This window comes from Muscardinus avellanarius (genome assembly GCF_963383645.1).
Source record: "Muscardinus avellanarius genome assembly, chromosome: 17".
Taxonomy (NCBI): domain Eukaryota; kingdom Metazoa; phylum Chordata; class Mammalia; order Rodentia; family Gliridae; genus Muscardinus; species Muscardinus avellanarius.
The window spans coordinates 27,491,457-27,502,280 of NC_137803.1; the positions used below are offsets into that span (position 1 = coordinate 27,491,457).

Sequence of the window (10,824 nt, forward strand, 5' to 3'; positions counted from 1 at the left end):
CTTGGGGTCTGTTTGGAATTGCTGGCAAAGGGTTCCAAAAATCTGTTCTGGTGGCAAGTGCATTGCTGAAACGGCTTTGCGGAATCCTCTGTGACTGCTTTGTGGAATCCTCTGTGACTGCTTTGCAGCGCAACACTGAGGGCTTCCAAGGTAGCTTTGGAGTCCCTCTCATAGCTGATTCTGTGGAGGAAACCCCTTACAGAATTGGCCCTGGGTGCTTCCAGGTGATGGTGAAGAGAAAATGTGCAGGTGAGAGAGACAGGGCCCACATCCCCCGGGGACTCCCCTCCTCTTAACAGTGAGCCGCTGACGGCCCCAGTACCCAGCCAAGCTGACCTCAGCAGGGCTCTCCCCTCCTGCCACCCACAGAGCACCCGCACCCCATGTTCCTGGGACCCCTGCCTTTGGGTGTCCCTCAATTACAGCCCTGCTATGCTGGTGCCGCCCTGGGTGATGGTGTTCCCATCACTCATTCCCAGTTTCTCCTGAATTTACTTACTCTACAGGGCTCAGATAGCACACAGGAATGAGGCTCAGCCAAAGCACAAGATAAAGTAGGGAGGCAAGCCAGATCTCATGTGAAGGCCAAATTCACGTGCAGGAGCCTCTCTACAGCCTGCCCCCAGGGCCCTGGGAATGACTGCAAAGCCAGCCTCGGGGTGCCCAGAACACCCCTCCCTGACTAGCCAGGTTCCTCCTCCCCAGCTTCCCATGCCTGACCCCAGCAGATGGCTGACTCTGGGGACACCTCTCCCTTCAAGAAACACCCAGACCAGTGGTTTCAATGCAATACAGACCTCAGGGTACCACCCGGTGAGACTACCTGGCACCCAGCATCCCCTATGCCCTTTCTTCCCTCCTCTCTGGGCCTTTCTCACACCGCCTTCTGTGGGGTCCATGTGGGGCTGGCCACCTTGTGGGCCCTGCCTTCCCTAGGGAAATTTATTTTTATTTATTTATTTTTATTTTTTTATTTATTTATTTATTTTGGTGGTACTGGGGGTAGAACCCAAAGGCTTTCTATCTCCGGGCTATACTCCCAGACCTTTTTAATATTTTATTTGGAAACAGGGTCTCACTACGTTGCTGAGAGCCTCACTAAGTAGCTGAAGCTGGCTTCGAACCTGTGTGATCCTCCTGTCTCAGCCTCCCAAGCGCAGGGATTACAAGCGTGCGCCACCATGCCCGGCTCCCTAGGGAAATTTAAACTTGGTCAGTCTCTGCAGACAGACTTCTCATCCTCCTCCTGACTCTGGAACATTCTCCAAGAATAGGCCTCCTGGTGCCGGGGCCGGTGGGATGCTGTTTTGTACAGGAGGATGGCATTCCAGAATGCTCCCTCCCAGCACATTCCTGATGGTCACTTAGTGAGGCTCTGTGTCTGCTGTCTCCCTCCTCCTCCTCCAGGCCAGATCAGCCCTGGGGCCGCAGAGCCATCTGCCCTGCTCAGCAGGATGACAGCCATCTGGGCCCCAGGCCTGTCTCCAGCTGCTGCAGCTGTGCTCTGGTCCACACCCTGCCTCCCCTCACTCCACTCCCACTGAGCTCTGACCCTCCAGAAAAAGATCAGACAAGCTTTACAGCTCCCCTTTCCCAGGAGCAGAGAAAGCCCCAGGTCAGGAGGGGTGGAGGAAATGTTTCTGGCCTGCCTCCCATCAGGAACTTTATTTCTCACTGTGGGCTGCGGGCGGTTCCTGCTGAACACTCCCCACCCACTCCCCATCACATTCTTCAGAACCACTGGCCCTTCGCTTCCTGCCCCCTCTTCACTCTCTTGCCCTGGAAGAGCCCCAACCCTGGCCTGTCCAGACTGAGATATTCCTGTAATTCTCTCTTAGCCAAGCTCCCTTGCAGGTTGACCCTGGGGAACTGCTTTTTAGCCGAGTCTACCACAATCCATACTATCTTCCCCTTCCTCCTCACCTGGAGACTCAGCAGCCCAAGAGTTCTTGCAAGGCCAGGACAAGACTGATGCCCACAGGGCTGAGAGACACCTACATGGACACTGACTCCCCACCTGGGGTCAGAGGTATTCCTCCATCGCAATTACATTCCTGTCTCTAACTAGCAAGATGTGCTTTCCTCCCTCTTCCGTGCTGGGAAGAGCCCGGGCCCCGCTGACCTGCCACTGGTCCCTCCCAAGGATGTTAAGGAGCCTGCCCTTCCCCTGCATGGTGGCCCTTGGCCCAGGCTCTGAGTTATACATCCCAGATGCCAATTCCCAGAATGTCCCCGCCCCATGAGGGCATCATTCCTGATGATTTCAGCAGTTACACCCAAGGTGGAGGGGCATGGGGCCCTTCCAGCCCCAAGGTCCTGCCTGCTGTTTTTATATCTATTTATTTTTTATTTATTCAATTGCAGTACTGGAGATTGAATCCAGGGCCATTCTACCTCCGAGCTACACCCCTATTCCTATTTTTATTATTTATTTTATTTTTTGCAATACTGGGGCTGGAACCCAGGGGCATCCTACCTCCGAGCTACACCACCAGCACTATTTTTTTATTCTTTATTTTGAAACCGGGTCTCACTGAGTTCCAAAGGGTCTCACTAAGTAGCGGAGGTTGTCTGTGAACTGAGATCTTCCTGTCTCAGCCTCCCAAATACTGTGATTACAAGCGTGTATCACCACACCTGGCTTTTTTTTTTTTTTTTTTTTTTTTTTTTTTACTGGGGTTCCTGGAAACCCTTCTACCTCCGGGCTACACGTCCAGACCTAGTTTATATTTTTATTTGGAAACAGGGTCTCTTAAGCCAGCTAGGCTGGCTTCGAACCTGCACCATCCTCCTGTCTCTGCCTCCCAAGCGTGAGGATTACAAGTGTGCGCCACCACGCCAGGCTGCTATTCTTTATTTTGAAACAGAGTCTCAGTAAACTGCAGAGGGCCTCACTAAGTAGATGAGGCTGGCAGAGAACCTGCGATCCCTCTGTCTCAACCTCCCAAGTACTGGGATTACATGTGTGCCACCACGCCCGGCTGCCTACTGCTTTTATTCTCTGGGTCACTGAGAGGAGGGACTGAGACCTCCCCACCTTGAAGGCAGCTCCAGAGTTCCCACCAGTTGCCCCATCACTGATCTGTTCCAGATATCAACTATACCATAGGCGGGTTATCCCACGCTTTACCCACAGTGCTTCTGCAGCCCCATGGTCCTTTGCTGGCTCTGATTACCCAGTAGTCACCTGGCTTCAAGCACCTCAGCTCAGTCCAAGGGCATGGTTCTCCTCCTGAGAAAGGCTGGTGTCCCTGCTGGCCATAGAGAGACAGCTCCTGCCCAAACCAGCCCCTTTCAGGTCTGACTTGGGAGAGAGAAATTGCAGGACAAAGGTAGAGGTAGTAGGGGCCAAGATGACCCCAGTCCCTTCCCCAGGGGTCCTTCACCCTCTATTCCCAGAGAAACTGGAGGCCCAGGCCCTGCCAGTGGACAGGCCCTGAAGGGCAGGGAGTAAGTGTCCCTGGGAGGATGAGAAGGGATGCTGCTGTGCTTGGCAGGTACTTCTCTGTCCACAGACGCCGCAGGTAGCCCCTGCACATCTTGTTGCCCCAGATGCCTGGCCCAGCCCCAAGGAGGACTCTGCATCCCCTTGCTGGCAAGCTGTGTGGACCTGCCTCTGGCTCACCTGGCCCTTCTGCCAGAGCTCCCAGAGTCTGAGGCTGGCCAGCTTCCGCCCCACAAGCTGTCCACAGCCTGGCTCACACATATGACCCAGCTGTGTCTGGTGGGCAGATAGTGGAGACAAGAAACTGCCAGGCAAGAAGAGACCAGCGTAAGCCGGGTGTGGTGGCACAAGCTTGAAATCTCAGTACTTGGGAGGCTGAGACAGGAGAATTGCAGGTCTGCAGCCAGCCTCAGCTACTTAGTGAGGCCCTCTGCAACTTAGTGAGACCCTGTTTCAAAATAAAAAGAATTTAAAAAATAAGGGTGTAGCTCAGAGGTAGAATGCCCCTGGGTTCAATCCCCAGTACTGTGCAAAAATAAATAAATAAATAAATAAATAAATAAATAAATAAATAAAAATAAATAAAAATAAAAGAAGGACGAGGAGGAGGAGGAGAAAGAGGAGGAGATCAGGCAGACAACAGAAGCCCACAAAGGGCACACCATCTTGAGAAGGAATGGACAACCTCTGCCGCCTAAGAATCCACTGGGTGGTGAGCCATGACGTCACCAGTTTCTCCAGAAGCCCCTACCAATGTCTTGTAAGACTGGGGCTTTTAGGCTCCAGTGGCAGCCAGTGCTAACCACCTTTCACTCCCTGACAGCAGGCTGCTCTCCAAGTACGCCCAGGAGCCAGGTCTTCTCCCCCCTCTTGTCTTTCCAGCCCGCCCCCTCCCGGCAGCTCTGAGAACCTTGTTAAGATAATGTGATGTCATTATCAGTGCCAGCAGGAAGAGGTGGTCAAAGACCATCAGGTTACAGGAAGTCTAGGCAGACAGTGCTGGGAGGCTTTATCCTGACCTGGAGCCTTTCTGAGGAGCAGGCCTGCTGGTCTTTTTTATTCATGTGGGGAACAAACTTATGGGGACTCGCACTTCTCTCTATCTCTCTCCTCTCTTCTCTCTCTCTCTCTCTCTCTCTCTCTCGTACTAGGGATTGAACTCAGGGGCTTTCTACCTCCAAGCTACAATCCCAGCCTTATTATTATTATTATTATTATTATTATTATTATTATTATTATTAAATTTGCTATATTGGGGATAGAATATAAGGGCATTCTACCTCTGAGATACACTCCCAGCCCCATTTTTATTCTTTATTTTGAAACAGGGTCTCATTGAGTTGCAAAGTGCGTCACTAAGTACCTGAGGCTGTCCTCAAACTGTGTTCCTCCTGTCTCAGGCTCCCAAATGCTGGGATTACAAGCATGCACCACCACACCCAGCTGTTTGTTTGTTTGTTTGTTTGTTTGTTTGTTTTAATCTCACTAAGTTGCTAAGGCCAACCTTAAACCTGTGAGTCTCCTGTCTCAGCCTCCCAAATACTGGGGATTCCAGGCACGCACAACCACACATCTTTCCTGACCACAAGCTCTCCAAGCTGGAATGGGGGCTGCAGATAGAGCCTGGATGCACTCTTCTTTGGCTGAGTCCCCAGTGCAGGACTGAAGAATGAGATGAGGGGAACGAAGGGCCAGAGAGAAATGTTTGGATTGGGAGTTAGGGAGTTCTGAAACTGGCCCTTCTGATCATTGCTCAGTCAACACACACGAAATGCACACCAGCTCTGCCCACTTTCAGCATGGCGGGCCTGGTGCTCACAGAGGAGCGCACACCAGCTGTTTCTCAAAGCACATAGCAGCACCCTGCCCGCGGCTGAGAGCTGAGAGCTGAGAGCTGAGGGCTGAGGGCTGAGGGCCGGGAAGCACCGTACTGCACACCCCTACCTGCTCCCTTGGGGAGCAGACCAGCCAGCTCAGGGCAGCAGCACCCTCTTCCTCCCCCCTCCCACTCACCTATCCTGGCACCCTCCTTCTCCACCTCCCAGAGCCTCTGCAGCCCCCATGAGCACCAGAGAGAGGGCTGGCTCTGGCCTCTATTTCCCTAGCTCCCCTGCCGGATTCGCCAGAATCCCCTTTGCTTTCCTACCCCACCCCTGGGAACCAGGGTTTGCTGTTGTTGTTTTAAACGAGAGTCAGTGAGCCCTCTAGTGGCCAGGGGATGCCACAGTGGTTCTGCTGTCCCCAGGTTATGTAGAGCAGGGTTTAAATCTGGCCCTTTTAAAAAGAACACTTGAGACCCACAGCTGCTCTAACCTCAAAGCAGAGCCTGGAATTACAGGCAAAGACTCCACCCAGCCACACCTGCAAGGAGGAGGTGGGAGGCCTCGCAGAGCTTCCTGGCCTCCTGGCCAGCGGGCAAAGCTACAAACTAATCCTGAGAGGACTTCCTGCCACCCTGAGGCCTCCACCTCAGCCAAGCTGAAAGGTCCATCATAGTGTACAGCGCCCAGTCCTTAGGAAAACAAACCCAGGATGTTGGCTTTCCTTTCGAGACCACCTGGAGGTGTGCTGACACCCATTGGCACAAACCAGAACTCTCTCCAGGAGCCCTGGACAGCAGGGATGGGTGTCCGAGCTCTGCACAGAGAGGTTACATAACTCACCCAAGATCACCCAGCAAGCCAGCGGTGGGCCTGCAGCTGGAACAGGGGCTCCCAAGCCGTCATGGGAACCCCACCCTCTGCCCTCTACCCTGTATGGTACCTTATCTCTGAACAATGCCCTTAAACCCTACAAGCTTTGTACTAGATTAGCCTGCATTCTTGTAGCACCTGGCTCTTTTGTAAACCCTGAAATTGTCTGCAGACAAAGAAGAGAGCCCAGGGCTTAGGACAAGAAACCACAGTGCAGGAGGCTGGGACAAGGTGGAGGGGGCCTCCAGAGCCTCCACATTTGTGCAGGGGACAGACAGCCCACAGCCCAGGGGCAAGGATGGGATCAGGAGCTATAGACAAAGAAAAAAAAAAAAACCCACAAGGATGAACCCAGAGGGAAGACTTGAGGTTAAAGTGCAGTCCAGCATTTGGAGAAGGGCTGAGCCGGCAGGCTGGCTTTGGGAGACATACCTCCCCGGCAAGTCTGTTTCCTAGTATGTGCCACAGGCCCCTTATAAACAATGGGAGATTCATAACTCGGGGCTTGTGTGTAAAAGGGTTTCTAGAGGACAGGGGAGGAGGATCTTTCAAGACACCGCTCCTTCCCCATCTACTCCAGGTGAGCAGCCACACCAGTTTCGGAAGTTTTGAAGGTAGAGCCTAGTACGGCTCCATCCCTGGGGTTTGAGGCATGGCAATAGTGAGCCTTAGCAGGTTCTGGAGGGAGGGAGAGCCAGGGTGAGGAGGCATGGGCTCCAGTGTTCCTCGCAGGCGCTAACTCGGCTTCTGCTTTGCAGGCAGGACAAGCTGAAGATCCACATGCGGAAGCACACGGGGGAGCGGCCCTACCTGTGCATCCACTGCAACGCCAAGTTCGTGCACAACTACGACCTCAAGAACCACATGCGCATCCACACGGGCGTGCGGCCCTACCAGTGCGAGTTCTGCTACAAGAGCTTCACGCGCTCCGACCACCTGCACCGCCACATCAAGCGGCAGAGCTGCCGCATGGCGCGGCCCCGGCGCGGCCGCAAGCCCGCCGCCTGGAGGGCCGCCAGCCTGCTCTTCGGGCCTGGTGGCCCGGCGCCCGAGAAGGCGGCCTTCGTGATGCCGCCCGCGCTGGGCGAGGTGGGCGGCCACCTGGGCGGCGCCGCCGTGTGCCTCCCAGGCCCCAGCCCCGCCAAGCACTTCCTGGCGGCACCCAAGGGCGCCCTGAGCCTGCAGGAGCTGGAGCGGCAGTTCGAGGAGACGCAGATGAAGCTGTTCGGGCGCGCGCAGCTGGAGGCCGAGAGGAACGCAGGGGGCCTCTTGGCCTTCGCGCTGGCCGAGAACGTGGCCGCCGCGCGGCCCTACTTCCCGCTGCCCGATCCCTGGGCCACTGGCCTGGCCGGCCTCCCCGGGCTCGCTGGCCTCAACCATGTGGCCTCCATGTCTGAAGCCAACAACTAGGTTGGCCCTGGTCCTCCGGGTCTACCAGCCCGGCCCCCTCTCCTAGCAGGCCTGCTTTGCCCCAGCCAGTGGGTCTGAACATTTTATTTTACAAACACAAAGAGAAATATATATATATTTGCAGCGATGGTGATTTGCAGGTCTCCTAAAGATAGTCGCCTCCCTTTGGCAGGTGTCTGAGCTGGGCCTCTCCTCCGGAAGGGCCTGGAGCGGGGCCCTCCAGAAACTCACAGAGGCCCTAGCCACAAGAAGAGCCACTGGCTGGGTGCCCAGGGACACTTTGGAGGCTATAGGAGGGGATTGCTTGGCAGGGAGGCCACCCAGGGCGGAGCAAGCCAGAGAGTGAGGTTCAGAGCACAGGTTCCCCCACAATGCTGTGGGGGGGCCTCCCAATGCTACTCTGGGGTAGTTCTCCAGCCTCCAGAGACCCAGGAGTCCTTTAGAGAAAGGCCTGCCTGCCCCTTAGAGCAGGCTGTCCTATTGGCAGGGCAGCCTTCTGGAGCCAGGAGCAGGGGCCACTGGAGTCTGGCCTAATCTTTTCTTATCTATCCTGTGACCTTGGACAGGTCAACCCTCTGTGCCTCAGTGTCACCCTGCTAGGAAAGGGATTGGTTATTTAGGTTTCCCTCCTTCAGTCCCCACATCCATATGCACTTATCCCTCCAAAGAGAATCCTGGAGCAGGCAGGAGCTTTGCACCCCAAGTCCCATACTGGTCTTAGTCCAATCACATCCACCTCTACATTAGCATGTGGGCACAGGTGGGAAATCTGGGGACTCATGTGCTCTGCTTCCTCGAAGGCCACCGTTAGTGTCTGAGCCCTACTCACATGCCTCCTCCAAGGCTGTACTGAGTCTCTCGGGATTCCTGCGGTCAACACTGAAGGGCCAGGGCCAGCCTTTAACTTCTGGCACTTGCCTCCTCCGTGGTTCCTGCAGACAAAGCACCTAGTTCCCCGGGGGTCTCTCGGGGCCTTGGCTCGGCTGGCGATCACCCCCTTTGCTGTATTTCCCTTCATTCCCTTCCTCCACCCTCCAGGACGAGGCTGCAGTATTTGGGATGAAGCTGCAGGGTCTGGCTCCCCTCTTTCAAAACCAGGCTCAGTACCGGAGGCCTTTAGGGTTTGAATGTCCCGGAGTCACATGTCCCATACTTTCCTGACTCTGGGTGTCAGGCCCAAGACTGAAGATGGCTGTGCTGGCCCAGTGCCTTCCTGACAGGCCTCTCCTTCCCTTTTCTCCCTCCTTTTCCTTGCTGAGTTTGCTTTGGTTTCTCCGTAGCCTAGAGGGGAGACTGCGCCCACCCAGAGGACCCAGGGCTGGAGTCTCCAGTCCCCAAGAGACTTGGCTCTTCAGTTGCCTTGGCTTTCTCCTGAGAAAATGCAACGAAACAAAAAGGCCAGAGAAGACCACAGACTCTGTCCCTCTCTCGGCTCCCCAGAAGAGACTCCCTGACGCTCAGGCCACCGGATGCCATTCCAGTGGTGGAATGGCTCAGACACCCCATCCCGCCCTCTGCAGTCCTCTGCCGGGATTCCTGTCTCCATTTCCACACTGGGACCTGCCAGCCAACACGCCCAAGCTCTGCTGTCAGCCAAGGGCCTGGGGCTGAACCAAACTCACAAAGGAAAAAATGAACCGACTTGGAATCCCATGGTGTTAGGGCTTTTGTTTTTATTTTGTAAAGGTAATGACTTCTTATAAACTCAATTTTTCAGATGACTGGTTAGTTCTTTCTGTTTCTTCTTGGCTGCAGTTTAGAGTTGTACATTGTAAAATATCCAAAGATGTTGAGTACTGTATGATCAAGAACTTGAAAAGCAAATGGGTTGTGGGGGGGGGTTGTGGTTTTTTCCCTTTTTTTTTTTTTAATGTTTCTGATTTCTCTATCTGTGGGAGAACTTTGGAACTTTTTCTATTTATAACTCTTTTTATGTGATTGTTCTATGTAAAATGACACTCAACAAAGTTTGCCTTAGTGATTCAAGGGACAATCTTCCTTAACTTTGCTCGCACGTTGCATCCTGCCGAGAAACTCTCAGCTCATTTTCTGGCCTATTTATTAAACAATATTAATTGACTTGATTAAATTACATCGAGATTTGTACTTCTCTGAGATGTGACTACAAGCCCATCTGTAGAAGGTCAGCACTTAAGGTTTAGACTTTTGGGTGTCATGTATTTAAAATGACATCAAAGACACCTTTGACCCTTATTTCATAAGTTTTTTTTTTTTCTGGTACTGGTTATTGAACCCAGAGGAATTTTACTTCTGAGCTACACCATCAGCTCTGTTTTATTTTTTAATTTTGAAACAAGTTCTCACTAAATTGCAGAGGGCCTCACTAAATAGCTGAGGCTGGCCACAAACCTGGCATCCTCCTGTCTCAGCCTCCCAAGTACTGGGATTACAGGCGATTGGGGCCACATCCAGCTCATAAGTCTTGGACCCTTGTTTTATCACTGGAGGTTAGTGTTTGAGTGCTCACCTAACTCTCCAGTTAAGGTTGATTTCCCCCTTCGATTCTTATTTCAGGTATTTGTGGGTGTTTTGAGGTGGGGGAGTCATAACTCCATTCTTAATAATCTCTTATATTTCAGCTTCGTGTGACACTATTTGATCATAAGCTTTCAGGTGTCTGTGAGCCTGAGCACAACGCACAAGGTGTGTGTGTGTGTGTGTGTGTGTGTGTGTGTGTGTGTGTGTGCACGCGCATGCGTGTGCAGATACAGCTCGTGGTATGCAAGGGAAGTCCTGTGTTGCTGACTGGCAGTCCAGCCGGTCCTACTGGTTGCCTGGCTGGGAGCCCGAGTGGCCTCCAGCTGGCCTCACTGCCATGCTGGCCTTCTGCCTCTGGTTCCCTGGAGCGGCCTTGGGCTTCCTTTCCTTTTGTCTCTTGGCCTTCTTTCCAACCAGAAGATGCTAGATCATAAGGATGCTAGGAAATACATTTGTCACCCGATGGAATCGACTTGATTCAGAACAGACCCAGACAGAGCACAGACTCTTGGAAAAAACTTGTTCTTCGAGCTGCATTGGCCAAGGGCAAACCCGGAGCCCCTTTCTGTTCCCTTCCCTTTCTTGTGGTGGGAGGCCCTTTTTTGGGTGTTTTTTCTTGGTATGGGGCAAAGAACAGTCTGGATTTGGGATTCTGACTCCTCTAAAAGGTGTGCCCTCCAACTACTTAGTCCTTTGCTTTCCTGACTTCTAGCAATAAAAGAACTCCCCCCAAGTTTTCTACCCAAATGTCCCTCAGCAGAGGGAACCGGCCAGTTG

The 10,824-nt window shown here is 53.3% G+C and overlaps 1 protein-coding gene across 1 annotated transcript in view; it reads left to right on the top strand.

Moving 5' to 3' along the window:
- Positions 1-7,548, top strand: part of ZBTB7C (zinc finger and BTB domain containing 7C) — a gene marked incomplete at its 3' end in the record, with an annotated part of 100,859 nt that extends 93,311 nt beyond the window's left edge. The window contains exon 3 of the mRNA XM_080714487.1: positions 6,897-7,548. Coding sequence (XP_080570613.1) covers positions 6,897-7,548 — 652 coding nt within the window. The remainder of the gene's footprint in view (positions 1-6,896) is intronic.
- Positions 7,549-10,824: the final 3,276 nt, after the last annotated feature.